General features: G+C 36.3%; 1 protein-coding gene and 1 pseudogene across 1 annotated transcript; both read right to left on the bottom strand.

The window, feature by feature from the left end:
- Nucleotides 1-7,449: 7,449 nt before the first annotated feature.
- On the bottom strand, nt 7,450-9,316 carry LOC137940231 (protein FAR1-RELATED SEQUENCE 2-like; annotated as a pseudogene).
- Nucleotides 9,317-11,161: 1,845 nt separating this feature from the next.
- LOC137941032 (N6-adenosine-methyltransferase MT-A70-like) lies at nt 11,162-18,633 on the bottom strand. Its single transcript, XM_068786243.1, has 7 exons — nt 17,445-18,633; nt 17,171-17,269; nt 13,360-13,443; nt 12,906-13,261; nt 12,588-12,804; nt 11,794-11,873; nt 11,162-11,600 (listed from the first exon to the last, which is right to left on the bottom strand). The coding sequence occupies exons 1-7, from the start codon at nt 18,573-18,575 to the stop codon at nt 11,318-11,320; spliced, it is 2,250 nt and encodes a 749-aa protein (XP_068642344.1). The 5' UTR covers nt 18,576-18,633; the 3' UTR covers nt 11,162-11,317.
- Between the last annotated feature and the right edge of the window lie 2,755 nt (nt 18,634-21,388).

Below are 21,388 nucleotides of genomic sequence, written 5' to 3'. Positions count from 1 at the left end.
TCAGAGTACATGAACCCCTATTTATAATAGAGGAAAGTAGTAAAATCCAATTACAATTAAACTTCCCTTCTCCCAATTACACCCAAACTCTAATACTTAAAGATAAGTCCTAGCATAATTAAATAACTCAAAATAAATAGAAGACAAATATAATTAAAACACCTTTAAACTAAAACTCTTTTATGATACCTCATTCCATAATAATTTTGGCTTTATAAGACTTCTTATTGTGAGAATCATGTAAGAGGTTTCTATATCTTTTCTTCAACAAAAGGGATTGCTTTGTGCTTCTACCACCTTCCTCTCCTCTATATTGAAATGGAGATATTAATGAACTTCTCCTTTTTTACAACAAGGAGAGGAGAGGGAGAGGATGATGGCCATCCCCCTATTTCTTTCTATCACTAGAGTAGGATGATGTCCTCCCACAATGCACAAAGAGTCGGAAAGACAAGAGAGGCCTAAGGGGATGGTCATCTCTCTCTCTCTATTTCACACACACACACACATATATACATACATATAATATATTGAACGATTGAGAAAACGTTTCTCACCAAATAGCTTTTCGTATTAGATCAACCATATATATATATGCCTTTTCCCTATTACTATAATTTTTTTTTCTCTCAAAGATTTTGTACAACCAAAGATTCTCTCAAAGATTCTCAATGAATCAAAATGTTATATTTTGTAATATTTTTATAGGTATAATGAGGTATAAAAATATCGGAGAGTATCTTCTCTTGATCCCATGTGTAACGTCTTATGCGATAATGGGTCTCATCTCAATTTTTTAAATTGGATCCACCACACCTCGTGCCCTTTTCCCGTGCTTCCTGCAGACTAAAAAAGCGGGATCCCCCACAAGTCTGTCGCGTATTGATGCTTCTAGAAGGTTAGTACTGTGGCGCCTCCGAGTCAAGTGCGTGCCACGCCTAATTGAAGTCCATACTGGATCTTCGTTCCACTCTGCGACCAATTCTTGTCCGCATTACACTCGGATTAAGATGGGTCCTTTACATTGATTGGTAAAATCTGATAACCTGTCTTTACTCCTGACAAGAGCTTTTTCTTCCATTTTTTTATTCATTTAAAGTAGAATTCCAAAGAAGATTGTCATACCCATTCTTTCAAATTTCCGGAATTTTAACTTAAAAGTTGTGTTTAGAATACAAAAAGTGGAGAGTTTTTTTCTTTTGTTTGGATGCCTATGGAAAGCGAGAGAGAAAGAGAGAGATAGGAAGAGAAATAGTGAATAATAAAAAAGAGAAGAAAATTAGTAATATTTTAAATTTTGATTATTAAAATTTTCTCTGAAGTTTTCATTTATTTTTTTTTCTCCCTAAATTCCATCATTTTGTGAGAGAAAATTTATTAACTAAGAGAGTACGTGATTTTCTCTGTTACCGAACAACAAAAAATATCTTTCTCTTCCATTTTCTTTTTTTTTTTCTTTCCTTTTTATGTGGGTTCCTAATAGGCCCTAAGGGTTTGTTTAGAACCACATGGAAAAGAAAAGAAAAAAAATAAGAATTTAACTATTAATATTCCAAAAAATATTTAGTGAAAACGAGAATTTGATAATTATCTCATATTCACTAACTATTTTTGGAAATAATAATGGTCAAATTCTCCATTTTTTTTCTTCTCTAGGAGTTTAAACAGGCCTAAGTGTTATCAAACTAGAATTGGAATGATCGACCTAATTCTCTTATGCGATTGATTGGTTAAACCAATTGACTTGACCAATTGAGACATGGGATGTTCCTTGTTTGCTTCCCTTCATTTTTCGCATCCGTAGTGTCAATACAGGCTTGGAACCCAATGGAAAAAAAATTAGAAAAAAAGAATTTAACCATTATTATTCTTAAAAATAGTTAGTAAAAATAAAAATTTTATCATTATCTCATTTTCACTAACTATTTTTAGGAATAATAATGATCAAATTCTCATTTTTTTCTTTTTCTAAGGGTTCAAACAGGTCCTAAGTGTTATCAAACTAGAATTGGGTTGACTGACCTAATTATCTTACGCGGTTGATCGGTTAAACCAATTGACTTGACCAATTGAGATAGGGGATGTCCCTTATTTGCTTCCGTTCATTTTCCTCATCTGTTGTGTCAATTCAGGCTTGGAACCCAATGGAAAAAAGAATTAGAAAAAAAAAAATTTAACCATTATTATTCTTAAAAATAGTTAATGAAAATAAGAATTTGATCATTATCTCATTTTCACTAACTATTTTTAGGAATAATAATGGTCAAATTCTCATTTTTTTTTCTTTTCTAAGGGTTCAAACAGGTCCTAAGTGTTATCAAACTAGAATTGGATTGACCAACCTAATCGTCTTACGCGGTTGATCAATTAAACCAATTGACTTGACTAATTGAGACATGAGATGTCCCTTGCTTGCTTCCCTTCCTTTTCCACATCCATTAGTATCAATTCAGGTTTTTCATCAACATACGACACCAACGCCTACCTTGAATATATTTTAAAGATTTTAATCCTCCATTCTGAACAATAAAAGCCACCAAAACGACTGTTCATAAATAATTAGCATTATTTAATGTACAAATCAAAATCCCCACTCAATGATCATAGTTTAGTTTATCCATTCTCCGATTCTCCGTCCTCCGTCCTCAATCGTCGCATTGAAAGCGACACAGGTCCAAAGTTCCTGCACGCATTGCCATCTTTGGGGCCGAGGTTAGTAACAGTGCAAGTAATCTCATCTTGACTTTCATGGAGATTGACGTTTTCTCTCCAATTATAAATGTTTGTTTGGTCTTCGATGGGCGACTTGTGGGGCAATTCTTAGGTGCTTTTTTAAACAATTCCAGATTGCAGACTTCTACAGAATTCTTACTCATGTCTTTGTCTCACCCAAAATTTGGGTAGGCAAACCATACATGATTTATGGAGTGTGGAGCACATTCAGACACCAAGGCTTTGTTTTTTAGTTGATTTGATATGCTCAAGGGGTTTGAGACTTAGGATTCTATCTTGCTTGTGTTAGTGTTACTTTTTTTTTTTTTTTTCTAATGTGAGAGCAGTTTTTTTATTTAAAATGACTTGAGACAAGATGAAGACTATGGTAGAAGAGTCCTTGATACATGCATCTAGCTTATGACATAACTCATCTTTTCCCTTTCCTTATACTTTGAGTTTATCTCCACCACTTTTTGCCAATGTCGTATGTGGAAGGAGTTATTGTAAAAAGTCTCACCGTCACCGTTGCCGTCGCCATCATTGTCGCCTAAGCCACGCAGTCTCGCCTCGCCTCATTCCCTTTTGTCTTACCTCGTCGTCACCACTTATTCCTAGCGGTGTCTGATCCTTTCTTCCTTTCTTTCGGTCTATTTTTCCCCTTCCATTAAAACTTCTCCTAGAGTCTCTGGTGACGTTGTCTCTGTGTCGTTGCCATTCCATCGAGGCTTAATCAAACTTGTACCTTATTGAAGATATGATATAATTAGTGTATCATTGATGTAACTAGTGTTGGAGTAAGTCATATTTTGAGGAATTAGAGGAGGAAATCTTCTGATTTATCCTTCGAGAAATTAGAGGAGGTAATTAACTTGTAAATTAATTTGTATAAACACCCATGTAAACCGAAAGAAAGAGGAATCAAATGAAAATAAGAGTTTATCAGAGAGACATTGAGAATTAGTTTATGTTTCTTATCTCTTCTTTACTCTTACTAGGGAGAAAGACATAATTATAATATTGTATTTTTATCAATTATAAATAGAACTTAAGGGGGAGGGTTTGGAACAAGTCCATAACCTCATTCTTCCTCCTCTTTTTTTCCCCAATGCGTGTTCTTCTTCTTTCTCCGTGATGTAAGTAAGCTAAGGGGTCCCGAAAAATCAACACATATTATCTATTTTTTTTTTTTTTTTTGTTGCAAAGTTTTGTTAGAGAACAAGAAGATTATTCGACAACTTAGATTTTGATTTTGCTTTATTTGCTTATTCGACTATATTTAAGAAGCCTCAAAATTGGTATCCATGGCCAAGTATATTTAAGAAACCTCGAAATAGGCTTTTATGCTACTGCCTTTCATGTGAATCTTTTAGATGTGAAACTGGGACAGTTCTATTTGAGAAGCCATAGGTTGGATTAGAGAAGTTAGGTGAGGTTCAATGTTCAGTGCCAATTATTATGTATTTTTCATTTATGCATTGTAAATTGTTATTAGTTGATACCTTTTGATTAATAGTAAATATTATTTTTGATAAAGTTGGTTTATTTCTATTGACAAGTGAGTAAAATGACTAACAAAAATTGGACTTGATCAAAATAATGTTGTTATTTACCAAATTGTTGATTCAGGGTAGCATTGGAAGCTCTTTCTAACTTATTTTTTAAATTTTAGTTTATCCAGGATTTTATAGTGAGATTGAGTCTGAAATATTTCTTTGCACTTGACTTCAGTGTAAATGACTAATGATAATTGTTGAGATTACTGTCAACTCTAACAGCAATCAGATGAACCTTACTCTACCAGCCTGGCTATTTCTGGAAGCAAATTATTTCCTGCAGATTAGAAGCTCAGCCCACAAAGCTGCAACTGTGCCTATCCATATGAAGGAACTATGCATTTCAGAGCACCATTCTTCTATGATGTATCAAATAGTACATTATTTCAGGCACTAGAAATGCGCCTATGGACAGAACTTGACCTCACCCTAGGCTCAGTCTCTCTTCAGAACCCATTTTTCAACATAGATAATTATCTTCAGGTTCAATTGGAACTCTTCAACTTCAATCAATTTAATAAGGTCATGCTGCTAACGGTCTATCCATCTTTCCACCATCATGATCACCAATAAGAAATTATAGTGGGATGGAACATTAAGAAAGAGTTTTACTGGTTAGTCCTTCCCCAACCAAATATCTCTTTTATTCTAATATTCCAAATTGTTTATGAAAATTTCCTTCAAAATCAATCACTTGTAAGTAAAAGTAGGATTTACCTTCACTAGAAGTGAAGACTCTGAATTGCCTTAGGCTTAGTAAGAGGAATCTTTTATCTTCATAAGCTTGCAAACCCTCCCCTAATTCACAGAGATGTCAAGTCTCAAACATTCTTTTGGATGAAAACTTAATGACAACGGTTGCAGATTTCAGACTCTCAAAGCTTTTATGCTTTGAAATATGTTCTAGCAAATGATTTTTAACATTTTCTTCTAAATGTTATAGGTGTCTTACAGATGTAATACTAATTAGACTTAGGACTCCATGTCCATTTACATACATCCAGACCTCTGGGGTGAGGGGGGACTTTCTCCTTTTAGTTTTTTTACTGATTGGTTTAGTGGATTTGTATCGGTTAATTTGTAGGGTAAGCAAATCAAGAAAGGGATACTGATACTGAATGCTATTCCCCAATGTTGGATTATGCTTTGTAGTTGGCATTTGTTTCTACCATGTAACTAAATCTGGATGTAGAAGTTGTTCATGTTGAATTGTATTGCATTGACCTTGTAATGTGATATTTGAACTTGACGGTGAGATAAATCAGGAAAGTATTGAACTTTGATATTTGTGTTTTGCAAAAAAATATTGACAGAAAATTCACAAACTGGTCACAAAAAATTAAAACAAGTACTTTTAGAAAACAGAACACGAGAGATGAGTCAGGTGATAACATGTGTATATGATGATATTGCAGGGTTTAAGGATGACTATGCAGGCCTTGAGGTGTTAGGTGTATATATACTAGCTCCCTTGAGCTATATAGTAGTTGTGTTGTTTCCATTCTATTGAGAAGACTTTGTGGCCTAACGGTATGCCACTAGCAACTAGAGATTTGGGATCCAATCCCAGTAGAGTCATATTACTCTTATTGTGTACTAAACTTTTTACTTTTCTTGGTAAGCCATTTGTTGATATTGCTTTGAGCTTTTAACCATAGATTTTTTTTATTACTTATTGTTTCTTGTATTTGCATTGTTCAACCTCCAAAGAGCAATTATTTACAAGGATTTGGTGATAGATGACTTCTAAGACTAGTCAAATTTTATCAATCTCGTTGATTTTTGCTTTTTGTAGCTTCGTGAGAATTCGGACTAGTCGCCACATCTAAATGAATTGATTTAATGCACTAAGGCATATTGGGTGAAGGATGATAACAAGTATGACCATTTTGAGAGTATCACTCCAATATCATTTCAAAGTGAAATTTTTAAAAGGCTTAATACAGATACAGAAGTTGGTGATTAAGAGAAATGCCTGAGAGTTGGCAAGTTGTTGTTTAGAGTGTTATTGTTCTAAGTGTGTTCATTAAAAAAAATATATGCTACTTAACTTTGCTTACTTTGGTATAAGAATGTGTTTTGCCAGTGCAAGGCAGTCCAAGATGGAAGATTCTACAAATGATGAAATCTTGCTTTTGATGACTACCTTAGCTACCAGCTTAGCAAAGTATCAGTTGAAGAGAACAATGACGAGTTGTGTAATCATATTCTTCTTCTTGATGCTCAAGTTTACAATCTAAAACTGCAATTTACAATGCTCAAAATCTATCTGAAATTACAGTGCTCGAATTACATATGTTTAAACCACATAAGAGTATTACATCTGAAACTAAAAAAATACATTTATGTGAGATAATTCACAAATCGAGAGAATTTCGTAGTACAAATGACAAAGAATAATGTGCTTCAAAACTTGATAGAATTTTCATCCTTGAAACTTTTGATAATTAACCCTATGCTCTTCAACATTTGTGACTCAATTTGTGTAGAGAATCATCTATCTGAAAGATCAATCCATGCCTGCAAAACTCATACTCTAAAAGATCAACTTGTGTAGAATTTTCCTTGTGGAAACTCACAATTTTTGTTTTTCATAAACTTGCAGAATAATTACAGTAATATCAACTTTTATAATTCATGTACCACCATAGCAAAATATATAAACTTAAAACACCCACATAACCATTTAGATAATAATAACTTAAAAACTCACCATTGTTTCCATTTGTTGTTTAAGCTTCAGACTCATGCAAGGGATGTCCCTCTATTGATATAAATGTTTCACTTAAAAAAATTAAAAACAAAGAGAGAAAACAAACTTAATGAACAAGTACATAAGAATACAAAATAAATTAATATAAATACAACTAAATAACTAATTAATTACTTTTTTTTCAACTTAGGACAATTCCACTTATAATGGTGTGCTAGCTCATTACAACCACAACACAAGCTTTTGATTCAAGAAACCTCTTCCATTCCCTTCTCTTTACCTCCCTTCAATCTCTTGCCACTACCTTTTGTTTTTAAATCTCAGGAGGTTAGATTGAAGGATTACCTTTACTTTTCTCATTCCCAAATTTATTTTCCACTAGTTCAAGTGATTGGAACTCAAGCAATTATAGGTGAAGGGAAAATATTTTCTCTTTTGCCAATTCATATGCTTTATTAGAATAATTGGTTACACCCAAATAAGTCCCACCTCACTCATTCTATTAGGTGTTAAGGGCACTGCATCTCCTTGAAATTCATAGTTATTATGATCCGAATTAACAATTATACTTTGTATCCATCTCTTCATGATGTAATGCGAAAGGTGATCAATATACTCATTTCTTAAAATGATAAGAATGTGCCTACAAGGGATACCTTCTGACTCAAACTTCATACAAGGACTACAAGCAAGTTGTTGATGTTGATCATTTGAAACTCTTCGAGACCGTTCATTTGAGGATGTATCCTCAAGTAATTTTACCCAATGTATTGTTGAATTTTCCTCCTCTTTGAACCAAAGTTTAGACTCTCTTTCAGTTCTTTTTAACACTTAAAAAATATGGACCTTGTGTATACTTTTTTTGTTTGCTTCTCATCATTGAATTGGGTATTATTCATGGCTTCTTATAAGGTGTCATGATCGCCCTTCTTCCCCTACTACCTTTGTTTCCATATGGCCACTTCATAGTTGTGAATGAATTCAACTAATGATTTCTTTTTATTGAAGAGTCAAAGAAAGAGTTCATACTTTCGCTCCTTTGGGTCGTCCATATTCTAGCCATGAATATGTGTTTGCAATATGCAGGAACCCACTGATTTTGTTCGCTAAAGATTTGGTGCAACCAATCATTATGATCTAACTGAATGTTTCATTAATACATAACCATTTTGCTTCAAATTTTTTTTGTGTGTTAGAGTTCCATACACAATCTACAAAAACACGCTTGAATTTTTCATCACGAGCAATAGGACCAACTCCCTCACCAACCTTATGTAGTATATGCCACATATAATACATGTGAAAAGTATTCGGAAATAAATTTTTGATTCCATCTGCTATACTAGGATCCTAATCTGTGCCAATTGCACGAGGGTGTTGGTTTGACATAACAATGAGAAATTGTTGAAATAGTCAAATAAATGAATCCCCCTTCTTATCCTTAATAACCTACGACCAAATATTGTAGACTATCCATGATTATTAACTCTAGTAAAAGGCACAGGTGTCAGTTTATATTATTTAGAATCATAAGTAGTATCAAAAGCAACTGCTTCTCCAAAATTGTGTTATGCCTTCCTATCCTCTCCATCAATCCAAAAACAGTGAGTTAACTTTTTCTCATTATCCATTTCATATGAATAGAACAATGAAGGATATACTTCTTGTAGATCTTTGAAATGATCTAACAACATTATAGCATCATAGTCTCTTAATTCTTGTTGCATGTCCCTCTCATAATTTCTAACATCTCTTTCAGGATACCCATCCTTGTCATATCCTCCAGATAATATCTCAAAGAAAGAAAGAACTTTTGAGGTAGAAACATTAGCATTTTTGAATGTATGAAACAAGTTTTTATGCACTTGTGTAATTTGCTTATTCAAGGGCAAAAATTGCCTTTTATGATGAGTCAATAGGACATGATTGTGACCTTCCACAAATTTCACTACTTTCCACTTCTCATCAGAATCTTTAGTGAATCTAATTAATGCCCCACACCCATCTCTAATGATTCCTCACTTTTTTTTATGGTTTAATCAAAATTATGATTTTTCCTTGCATATCCTTCTTTTGAACATATAAACATTTTACCATTCATTTCTTTGGTATTCTCATGATAATTCACAAAGCCTTTACGTAAACCGAATCCTCCATCCCTAGCATAATTATAATAAAATATTTCTGCTTCCTCATTTGAGTAAAAAAATATACCTACTCTCGGTTTTTTATCTTCGTTTACTATTGGAATCTACACATTGTGTCCTCTACAATCCAAGGTGCCTTCATCATCTAATAATTCTTCACATATGTTTGTTTCTGCATTGCACTCCATTTTACAAAGAAAGCAAATGAATGTATTAAACCAATTCATAAAAGAATAACATACACAAAACATTCATCAGTAAATGACAAAAGATGCCAAAAACCTGACGAGTTAAAAAACATTACAATTAAAACCATATAAGATATTCTTATGTCTGGAATAGTTTTAAAACACTTAATTATGAAAAAAACTTCGTAGCTCCCCAACAAAATTGTTTGGAACCGAGACAGAAACAACACCCATAAAAAGCTGAACGAGAACTGAGATAAACAAGAACCGAGGTAATTAGAGCTCATTCATCATTACAAGTTCATCACCCATTAAAACAAGAACATTCAACATTCGTTCAGCTAAAAATAACTATTTTGATCATTTAAACAAGCTCCATAAACATTCATTACATCACCGAGATAAACATGTTTATCCCGAGATAATAAGTGTCATCAAATCATCGAGATAAATAATTCTTCTAATTTTAACAAGAACCGAGATAATAAGAGCTCGTTTGGCATTCCAAAGACAAGTGTTTATGGGTGCTAATAACATCAATTTCCTATTGCTTTCAACAAAAATCAAGGAAATATTCAAAATGTAAAAAAAAAAACTGCACTCATTGAAGAAATTAATCAAAATTTAAGCAAACAAAGAAAAAAAAAAAAAAAACTAAGCAGACAAAGCAATAGCTGAATATTGTTCTCTATCAGAGCTAGATACTGATCTCTTACAAAACCGAAGACTGTTCTCTAACAAACCAAAATATTTTTCTCTAATAGTGCTTTGCAAAAAATAAAAATAAACAAATTTATAAGGTGCAAGTTTGATTAGGCCTCGTTTGTACCTTGTAATGGAATGGCAACAGACAACGATGGCATCATCGGAGACAACGATGGAGACTTTGGGAGAAGCTTTGGTGGAAGAGGAAAAACATAATGAAAGAAAGAAGAAGAGATTAGGCGACACTAGCAATGAGTGGTGACAAAGAGGAAGAGGAAGAGGAAGAGGATGACGACGAGGTGAGGCGACAGTGATGATGATTGCATGCGAATGAAAGGGGGGCGAGGGATTAAGCAAAATGAGAATAGAGAGAAAGAACAAGGAATGAGAAGAAAGAGCGCAACCTTTTGCCTCTGCCTTTGATCAAGATCGGACGACCATAATAGCCGTTTCATATTTTTTGCACAAAACTGGGTTTTATACCTGATCACGCCTATATATATATATTTTTTTAAAAGGGTTTTAATTTAGAGATTTTATTTTTCGTTAGTAGTAAAATGGCCAATATTGTTTTATATTGTTTATAATTTTCTTCTTTAAAGATGTTGTTTGGCACATATTTACATATTATAGTTAGAGAAAAGCTTTACGGCAAAGATAATAGATTAAGCTAAAAATGGTCAATTTTGGTCCTGGTAGGTCACCACAAAGTCGCTTTTAGCCAAATAATTGGGCACTTTTCCGGCCGCACGATCTCCTCGGCTGGCATGACAGGTTGCACGTGGCATTTATTATTAGCTTGGCCGGTGGAGGCGCATAGAGACAAACGACTAACGGCACTTTCAGCAGTCGAGAGACGCGTGTACAGAGCACCTTGGGAGAACGTGACGTGCCTCAACCGCCAACAAGGAGTAATTGACCAATTATTAAATGCAATATATATGAATAAAGAAAGATGGCTTCATTATTACTTGTGAGATCTTTGGTTGAATATAACTTAAATTCATTAATTATAACTGAGATCCAGTGTTGGCGCACTTGTTCGAGATGACTTTGGAAGCTTTGCTTATTCTTCTGTGTTAGAGTAAATATATTTCAGTGAGGTGATTTTGAAAGCCTCTCTTGTAACACACTCAATTGGGATGTCATTGGAACAGGCTCCTCCTCTACGACTGCCAGGTTTTCCATATTCAAATTCTTGAGGACTGGATAAGATAATAGGTAATGAGAAATTGGCAAGAAGCTTTTTGGTTTTTGCACGGAAAGGCAATATGTACTCAAGACATGGGAATATAATTAACCCAACATTTCAACATCTGCACTGATTGGCTTCTGTTCAGCAGCAAAGCTCTCAGTGAGGGCTGAATTTGGTTCTCCAAACTGGCTTGCTGATTTGGGTTCCAGTCCAGCCAAAGGGATCCTCATTTGATCTGTAGCATTTGAGTCTACATCCATGGAAGAAGACCTAGGAGGGGAAGATGGTTGTACCTCAACATCAGGGTAAGCAGCCTTGAATCTTGCCCTTAGACCTTCGTCGACAAGACGAACCCCTTGCAACTGGTTACCAAGTGACATCCACCTGATGTATTGACAGCCAACACTTATTAATGCTACTGAATCAGAAGATAATAAACCATGGACAGCTTTATTAGCAAAAGAAGCAAGCAATTAGACAAATATGAGAAGGTAACATTCAAATAAAAAAATAAAAAAAGAGAGATGATGGCAGAAATATTAAGTCAATATGATTATGTTTTGCAAATTGCACCTACCCAGCATGTGCATTGTGCATCCGTGCAAATAATTCCAGCTTCCTTGTCCTCGGACTTATCCGTTCCAACAGCGGGTACATCTGCAGGACAAAAATTCCAATTATACTCACACAACCAACCAGAAAACAAATCCAACTTATCAATTTTCCTGTTTCTGTCTTTTAGTTCTTCATGTGACCAAAACACCCTCAACGGAGACCATCCACAAACTCTGTTGCGACAGCAATATTTCTTTTAAGAGGCAATTTTAATGACTCAATCAGTAGAACAACATGTAAGATGGAGATTAGGACAAAGCATACTATCACACCATTCTTGAATATTTTATGTCTCAAAAAGAGAAATGTAGGAGTAAAATATGTGCATAACTGGATCAGTGTGTTCACACAGTTACCTAGTAAAGATAAGACTTTAGGATACCAAAAATAAAAAAAGTAACCAAGTGTAGAAGAAACTTAATAAAAATCTAATGCAATGGATATACATGATTCATTCAGAAACATTTACCACTGTTCCTGCAATGAACAAGCATATTCAAAGAGAAAGCATGCAAGTCCAGTGACACCGAACAGTCAGACAGACCACAAGTGAATACCACATATGAAGAAATAACAAAACAACAGCTAACAAATAGCTCCCAGGAACAAAATTCCTCTGCCTTAAAGGACTCTGTAAACAGTTTTTATCAGCATCAACCCCAAAGGCAACTTACATAGGAAAAAACCAAACATAGAAACACAACAAACCATTCAAGAATATTAAACATCCTCAGCCAGAAAGATGAATCCAGGTACCTCATCTGGTTTACGGCTTGTTTCTCGAACTTCAGCAACAATGACATCTGTATCAATGTTTCTGTTGACCTCTGGGTTCCCCTTTATCCCAACAAGACAATGCTCTTTGCTGTGGTTGAGCCAATGACCAGTACGTCCTGTTCTTATAATTCGCTGAAGTTGATTTGTCTTGACCCAAATGATCTCCTCCACACGTTTGTAACCCCAGAGTTCTAAGCTGTTGAATGATTAAACCAAGTATACATGCTAGTGTCAATTCAAATTTTACAATCAAGAGAAGAGTGATCCCCTGCAACCAAGAGGAAAAATGGTACATACCATTCTCGACCAAGCTCCATTGCACGTCCAGTTACCCAAAGAAAAATAAGCCCATCAGTCTGCAATACAGGAACATTAAGATTCCGCATTTCATCATCAGCCATGGTCCCGTATGGCAGCTCCATGTGAATATCCCAAGGAGGATCAGCCATGATAACTCCAAACTGACCTAATATGTCCATTCTGAAAGTACGTATATCACAGTTAATCCATTGAGATTCACCAAGCTCCACCTCAGAGCAGTATTCAGCTCGCTGAGGCTTTATTAGCTTAGGGGGAGGGAGACTTCCAGACCCCATCAACATGGGGAGCACATCTTGAGTTGAGTCCAGCTCATAATGGACATACTTGCATGTCTGTTCAAGGAATATGATTTAAAACACATATACTGACTAAAGATAATGTGAACAATCAGCTTAAATTTCATTCACAATCAGGGAGTAAGTAAAGTTACCTTCATATGGCGACAAGTGTCCAGAAATGAGCAGTCACCTAAATTTATGTCAGTGTGTTGGGCAATAATGCGACGGAAATGAACCTGAAAAGGAATATTTTTAGCACAACCAAGAAGAGTATCTATGATGCGGGATGAGGCGCACTTTTAATTGTTGTATGCGAATATCGGTTAATTGCTGGAATTAGAGAGAAAAAGGAAGAAAATAGAGAGAAAGAAAGAAGATTTGGGAATGAGAAATAGGGGAATTGAGAAGAATAATTTAGAAGAAGAAGAAGAGGAAAGGGGAGGAAGAGAGAGAGACCAGAAACAGGGCGATTTTAATAATTCATCATCAAAGCTATTTTCCAGATCCTATTACAGCCTATAAATATCTAAAATTAAAATTTAAAATTCAAAATAGATAAGATCACTATCTGATCAAATCCAATAAAATCAGGAAAGATAAATTAAAAATAAAAATAATTTGAACTGTAATTGGTGGGTCCATTGGGGCCTGATGGGCATACTGGTATCCCCACCAATTCTCCCATTGTTGGAGAACTCGATCCCATCGAGTTTTGAGTGGGGGTTTGGATAATACCTCAACAAAGGGGGTCCCAGATTTATTCAAATGCAAACCAGAATTTGCAAAAGGAGGGAGTTTTTTTTGAATTTTTTTTTTCGCACGAGCTAAATCACGCGCGAATGCTGAAAAGGCATTGTGCTGCTGAGGGGGTATATAGATTACTTTTTCCCACTGGACTTAGGTTCTCTCCAGTTCCGTAGAGAGGATCCAAGGGAGGTGCAGCACCAGTGAAAACTAACGGAGTGGTTGGGCTGGTAAGTGGTGAAACTGATGGCAGTGACGGAATTGGTGGCAGTCGGCGTTGGCGACATCAGCAAGGTTGAGCAAGTTCCGATGTGACAATAAGAGACAGTGGACAGTCAGCACTAGGGATCTGGTGACAGCGACGAAGGCTGGCACACGTCACAGGTGCTCGGGTGCTGTGAGCGACCTGTTGGACGGTGGAGGATTGGTTGTCGATGGGTGGTCGGCGGCATTCCGTGTAGTTTCCTAGGTGGGATCTGGTGCTTGGGCATTGCAAAGTTGGCGGCGAGGGTGACAGTGGTGGATTTGTTGTGGACCGTCATCGGAAATGTTGAAGGAGGGGTGGGAATGGTGACCGAGAGGCAGGACAATAGAGCTGGTGAGTAGCATCTACAGAGTCATTGGAGCTGGTGACGGTGTGAGGTTTTTGACTGACAGTGATGATGGCATGATCGGAGGCAATTCTTTCTCAGTAATGGTGACCGAGAGGCAGGAGAAGTCGTTGGCGTTAGGTTCAGCAACGGATCTTGGCAAACGCAATGGAAGATAGGATAGGAGAAGGAAGGAGGAGGAAAGGGAAACAAGCAGGGGAGGAAGAGGGAAATCAGGGAGCAATGGATTTGGGGGGAAGTGCCTCAACGGCAGTTGGGGGGGGGGGAGGGTTTCGCTGATGCACGGGACGGTTGAGCCGACACACGATTTTAATTGTCGTATGCGATTATCGGTTAATTGCTGGAATAAGAAAGAGAAAGAAAGAAAATAGAGAGAAGAAAGAAAAATTGGGAAAGATAAATAGGAGAATTAAAAAGAATAATTTAGAAGAAGAAGAAGAAGAATAGAGAAGAAAGGGGAAGGAGAGAGGGAGAGACCAAAAATAAGAAGATTTTAATAATTCATCATCAAAGCTACTTTCAACATCCTGTTATAGCTTATAAATAACTAAAATTGAAATTTAAAATTCAAATTAGATAAGATCGTTATCTGATCAAATCCAGTAAAATCAGGAAAGATAAACTAAAAATAAAAGGGATTATAAAAATAATTTGAACCGTAATTGGTGGGTCCACTAGGGCCCGATGGGCATAATAGTGTCCCCACCAATCTTTGTAGGTAATTTGAAATCTACAGATGCAAGATTTCACAATGTTCACAAGAATGAACTAGGCTTAGCATTATTCTAAGAGCTTAGTGCTCAACAGCATAAAAACACTCACGAGCTTATGAGATGCTAACTCCTCTCACTACAAAACCACCAAAAAGCACATTAACAAAAATCAGCTTCTCACAACTCAGGCAAAGCTTACTTAAAACAAAACACTACACAATTATTATATGCCAGCAGTGAGTAACAAATCTATAAACTGATACCAGAATATTAAATTTTTTAGGTAGAGCCATTTAATTAAAAACAAAAGAGTAGAGCACAAACATAATCATCTTAACAAAAAAAATTCATGAACTTTTTTAAGGAGAATACAAAAACAAGTGCTATTATTGTAACTATTATTATTATTCAAAAAATCAGAAAAATAATAATGACGAAAAGGGGAACAAATGCTACAGACTATGCTTCCAATGTTAGTATGCCAGTATGTCAAGGCAATTTCATCTCAACTTCATCTCGACTACAACATAACAACTATAGTCGGGTAAATTTGAAAGTCTTGACGTTATTCTTGTGCTATGCGGGTTTCTCACTTTACTCATATACCAGAGGATATTGTCTCAACAAGCCAAATATTTATCAACTTACAAGCTCACAACTCTCAAGATCCTAAAATGGTGTGACCAGTGGATTAAGTTCCACTCACAATAAAAACTTCAGTAGATGCGTCTGTGAATTATCTCTTTTTATCACTTTGAATACCATAAGATTGAACTCACAACTGTGTGAAATAGAGGGAGCATGACATATCCTTTTGTCAGAAACTAAAATTTGCTTGATATTTAATGCTGTGTCCTCATTGTGATGAATCTTTCCAAGTAAATTGATACTTTTTTTCAAATGATTGATGGTTGTTGTTAGCATGGGTAAAAAGTTCCACATCTGAAAAAGGTTTGGGAATCTGTTAGTTATAAAATTGGATAAAGGGCCTCCTAAGTGGTCAATTATTTTAGATTATAATTGAGCTCAACTTGATATGATATCAAAATGAGGTTTGAGCCAAGCCCATCTGTGCCCCATATAATGTTGGACAATTGGCCTCCAAAGTGGCCAATTATTTTAGGTTATAATTGGGCCCAAACTTAATATGAAATCAAATTTAGGTTTGAACCCAAACCCATCTGTTTGTCTATTTTGTGCCCCATTCATGCAGTCTAAGTGACATGCCCATATGTGTCTTTTCTATAGAGTCTGGATTGGTTGGGAGGGTTAGTGCAGACAAGAAGTCAACATCTTTAAACCTAGTCATTCTGGGATAGAAACAGGCCCAAACTAAACATTTGTTATATATTTTGAGAAAATAATAGTGGAGCAAATAAGATTCATCAAGATTTTCATTACATGGTATGTCCTCCTTGACCAATGGTAAGGCAGTGGCATCATTGCAAAATACTAGACCTCTACAGTTCCTCAAAAGCCCTTTTTGATCAAAACTATTGGCGCTTACAATAGGTTAAAATCCCGTGCTACATAGTTATCAGTTAGAAGGTAAATTCTCATGTTACCAATTTTTATAAAAAAAAAGGAGGAACCTCAAGAGAACCTCCAAAGCTACAGTAATCAAAATTTCATACAGACCCAGGGATTAAATTGGGAGGTATCAAGCCACGAAGAATCTAAGAGGTACTGGATTAGTTTTCCTTTGACAAAATTATGCTCCCTCTAGCTGGGAACACATGCAAGGAAGTACCACTAAGAGTAAACGCAAGTTATAGGTGACGTGAAAAAGAAGGGAAGTATTAAAGAACTTATGAACCCTGTCTATATATTTTGATAGCTTCTGCCATTTTCTAAGAACCATTCCATTCATTTATAAAATTAGAGCACCTACGAACCTTCTCGCAAGCAATGAAAGAACTCTTCTGAAGCCTGCAGTCTTCTTTTGTTAAAGCCGAGCAATATTCCTTCAGTTGCGAACCACCCTTGGTCTTGAACTAAAAAAAATAAGAAGAGTAAAATCATCAGCTGCATAAAGGATAACAATAAAACTTTTTTTCTCTTTGAATCGATTAAAAACATCGACTGAGTAAAGGAAAAGGAACGTAACTGTTTCTCTTTTTCTTGAATCAATAATATAGAAGCAACAAAAAAGAGAAACCCAAAACTCACCTTAGCAGCAACAGCAGTCTCTTTAGCAGTGGGTCGGTGAATGAGATCCAAAAGCTCCTCCCCAGTTTTGGACTTCTGCAGTTCCCTGAATGACTTTTTATTTATCAAAGCCTCCAAATCCTTCATCTCGTCTTCCTCTGTCTTCGGCATCAAAGAAGCAGGACCCCCTACCGATGCAAATGGCGGTCTATGGAATGGTGACACACCCATAGCTCTCGGCATCCCCATTAGTCCCATCGCCCGAGGCCCGCCTCTTGGACCTACTCCTCCAGGCATCATAGGTGGCAAGCCAGGCAAATGCGTATCCCCCGGCCCCATCCACATATCCGGCACCTGTGGCCTCGCTAACCCAAAATTGGACGAATTGACATCAACGCCCGCCGTCGGATTACTCTGAGTTGCCTCTATACACTTCGACACCACCTGAGGTAGCTGAGAGCTTTCCGGCAACTCCTTCAAAAGCCTAGTGCGGTCAATACCCATAACCATTATCCTTGATTTCCCACTCACCACAAAATCTTCCAACTCAACAGCACCTATGTCCGCTGCAATTGCCCTCAACGCCGTCTCCACGGCAGAGATCGCCCCAGCCTCTCCCCCCAGCTCTAGCAGCGCCGCTTTCTCGGCAGGAGTCGCCGACAGGTCACCCTCCAGCTTCCTCAACACAGCAGCGGAGTCAACGTCCGTGAATGGAACCCTCTCCAGAAGGCATACTGCCACCATCGACCGCACGACGGAGAGCGCGTCGGCACCATCGCTGGACAACTTATCACCATCCTGCCGGCTCGAATGAGGGGACCGGTCCGAAAAGGGTTTGGAGGAGTTGTGCGTAACTGTTGTGGGGGAGATTGGTTTGTGAAGAATTTGGCGACTGGAGTGATTTTCGACTCGGTTAGGAGTCGCAGTGTAGTTGCGGCCATTGAAAGCTGAGACTAACCGGAGTGAAAGATCGATTGACGAAACGATGTCGGGAACGAGGACCTCGATAGAGGAGATTAGGGTTTGTTGATCCAGTTGGCGACTCGCTATCCGGTCTTGGAGCTGCTGGCGCATCTCCTTGAGAGAAAGCATCTCCTCTTGAATCTGTTGACGCATTTGTTTCAGAGAGACCTTGCCGTCATTCTTCCCCATCTGGGCCGGCTCTATGGCTGGAGAGTTTGCGCGGGAGCACTTTTGTTCTGTAGGGAACTCTCCTAGCCGTGGAAATCGTGATGCGCTCCGCAATGGCAAGCGGACAGCTTCAGTAATTTCGGGCCGAAATATCAGCTAAAAATTTCGGGTTTCAATGTTTGATAACCTCATGATCTTCTTGAACGTTGCACTTGGAATTTCTTACTGGCAGGAAAATTAATATTAAGTTCTAACCAGGTTTGTGGTTGCTGCGAAAAAATGTTCCTTATGAAAAAGCAAATTTAAAATATGATTTTAATTTCTAATTTTTAATTCTGAGATAGACCTCATGTTGTGGTTTTCTGGTGCAATGCTATACAAATTACTAGGGGTGGCAGCAAGCCGAGCTTGAACCTGCATATGTTTAAGCCGAACTTGATTTAAATATTTTGAGCCGAGCTTCGAGCCGAGCCTCATCTCGAGTCTAAAATTATTATCGAGCTCGAGCCCAACGAGTTCGAGCCGAGCTCGAGCCTTAACATATATTTAAAACTTTTTAAAAAATATATATCAAATAAAATGTATATAAAATTATGCGTATATTTTACATAAAATTGGACATGACCTCTACATAAAATTAGGCATAACTTATATATATAATATGTGTATAAGATTGGGCATAACCTCTACTTAAAATTGAGCATAATCTATATATATAATACTTGTATAAAATTCGGCATAACCTCTACTTAAAATTGGGCATAATCAATATACATAATACCTGCATAAACACTCCATAAAATTGTCTATACATTCCATAAACACTCCATGAAATTGTTTATACATTCCATAAAATAGTCTAAATACTCCATACACTGCATAACATTATAAATAAACTTCATACAATAATCAAACACAACAAAATTAAATGAAATATCACTATCAATTTACAATCACCCAAATAAAAACTATAAATCCTTTAAATAAAATCCTATTACTATTATAAACTTACTAGAAAATTACAAGAAATATTTTAAATTTTTCTTAGGAAAGTTAAATGGACCTCTTATTGCCTTTTCTAAGGAAATAAATAAAAATTAATAATTAATCTAATATATTATTATACTTATCGATAAATTTTTAATCACATAAAATGTCAAACACAAAATTGCTATGAAAATTGTCTCATGCTCAAAGTATTATATCATCAACTGTCAAATACTTATTCAAAAATTTTCTATATGGTTTTCTAATCCATCTTGGCAAGAAAATCTTACTTAAAAAATTATATGATTTTTTAAAAATAATTTATAATTAGTAAAATATTTTAAAAAAATATGAGGCACTAATGGTCCCTATATTTCTACTAAAAATGTCTTTTCAACATTTATTGAAAAAACCACTAATAGTCTCTAAAAACATATTTCTACTAAAATATTTTTTCAATGTCTTTGAGAGCCATGAGGAAGGGACAAAGAGTTTTTTTTCCCTTGTTTATGATCTCGCCTGTAGGGGTGGTTTTGAATAAATTATATATAAAATTATGCATATATTTTTTAAAAATATAATGATCGAGGAGGTTCAGGATTGAATTTCAATAATGGATTAAAATGCACCAATATTAATCTTTTTTACTCCAATTGTTGTCTAGCTTGTTTTGTAATTTTTGAATCCCCCTAGATGAAAATTTATATTATAGGAAAAACTAAAAATATTTTTCCTATCATACATATTCCCAAAAAAACCTTTAAATAAAATATCATTACTATTAGTGACTTATTAGAAAATTACAAGAAATATTTTAAAATTTTCTTAGGAAAGTTAAATGGACCTTTTATTGTCTCTTCTAGGGAAATAAATAAAAATTAATAATCAATCTAATATATTATTATACTTATCGATAATTTTTAATTAAATAAAATATCAAACACAAAATTGCAATGAAAAATGTTTCATGCTAAAAGTATTACAGCATCAACTGTTAAATACTTATTCAAAATTTTTCTATACAGTTTTCTACCCCATTTTGGTACGAAAATCTTACTTAGAAAATTATATGATTTTTAATAAAAATGTTCAATTAGAAAAATGTTTAAAAAAACATGAGACAGTAATATTTTATGGAAACTTATTTCTATAAAATTTATTTTTAATTTTTTCGAGAGGAAAAAGTTTTTTTACTTTATGATATCGCAAGTGCGAGATCATCTTCGCCCGGGGGAGATTATTTCTCCCCTGAAGTTAGGTTATGGTTTTCCGTCGAGACGACGCGGAGGGAAGGGGGTTACGGCGCGGGGGAGGATCTGTCGTCGGGGATGACAGCTGCGATGGAGGCGGCGGTGACGACGGAAACAGAGGCGACGGCAAGAAGAGGAAGAAATGGGACAGACGGCCACAGAGGCGGCTGGCGAGCAGCTGCGACGGAGGTAGAGACGGCCGGCGAACAGTTGCGTCAGCGGTAGAGGCGGTGACAACAGCCGACGGGAGGGGCTCGGCGGTGACGAGGGGAGGAAAAAAATTTCCCCCCTCGCTCTCGATCCCGCTCCCAATCCCGATACCGATTCCGACTGACCTTGAGCCCGCTCGCAAGCCAACGAACTGAACCTGGCTTCGGTCGAGCTCGGCTTGTTAAGGTAAACGAGCCAATTTCGGTGCTCGAGCTCGATAGATAACGAATCGAACTGAGCTAGTACCGAGCCGCTCGCGAGCCAGCTCGGTTCAAAGCCACCCCTACAAATTACAAAGCATGTTGTCGCTAGGGGTGGAACCAAGCCCGTTCGTGAGCGGTTCAAACTCGGCTCAGTTCTGGCTTGGGTTTGATTCGATTTATGTGG

Source organism: Aristolochia californica, unplaced genomic scaffold, assembly GCF_029961685.1.
Source record: "Aristolochia californica isolate CCGP_79_NKW_82.1479 unplaced genomic scaffold, dmAriCali1.0.hap1 SCAF_9, whole genome shotgun sequence".
In the NCBI taxonomy this organism is placed as follows: Eukaryota; Viridiplantae; Streptophyta; class Magnoliopsida; order Piperales; family Aristolochiaceae; genus Aristolochia; species Aristolochia californica.
This window is presented reverse-complemented; position numbering and strand designations above follow the sequence as displayed.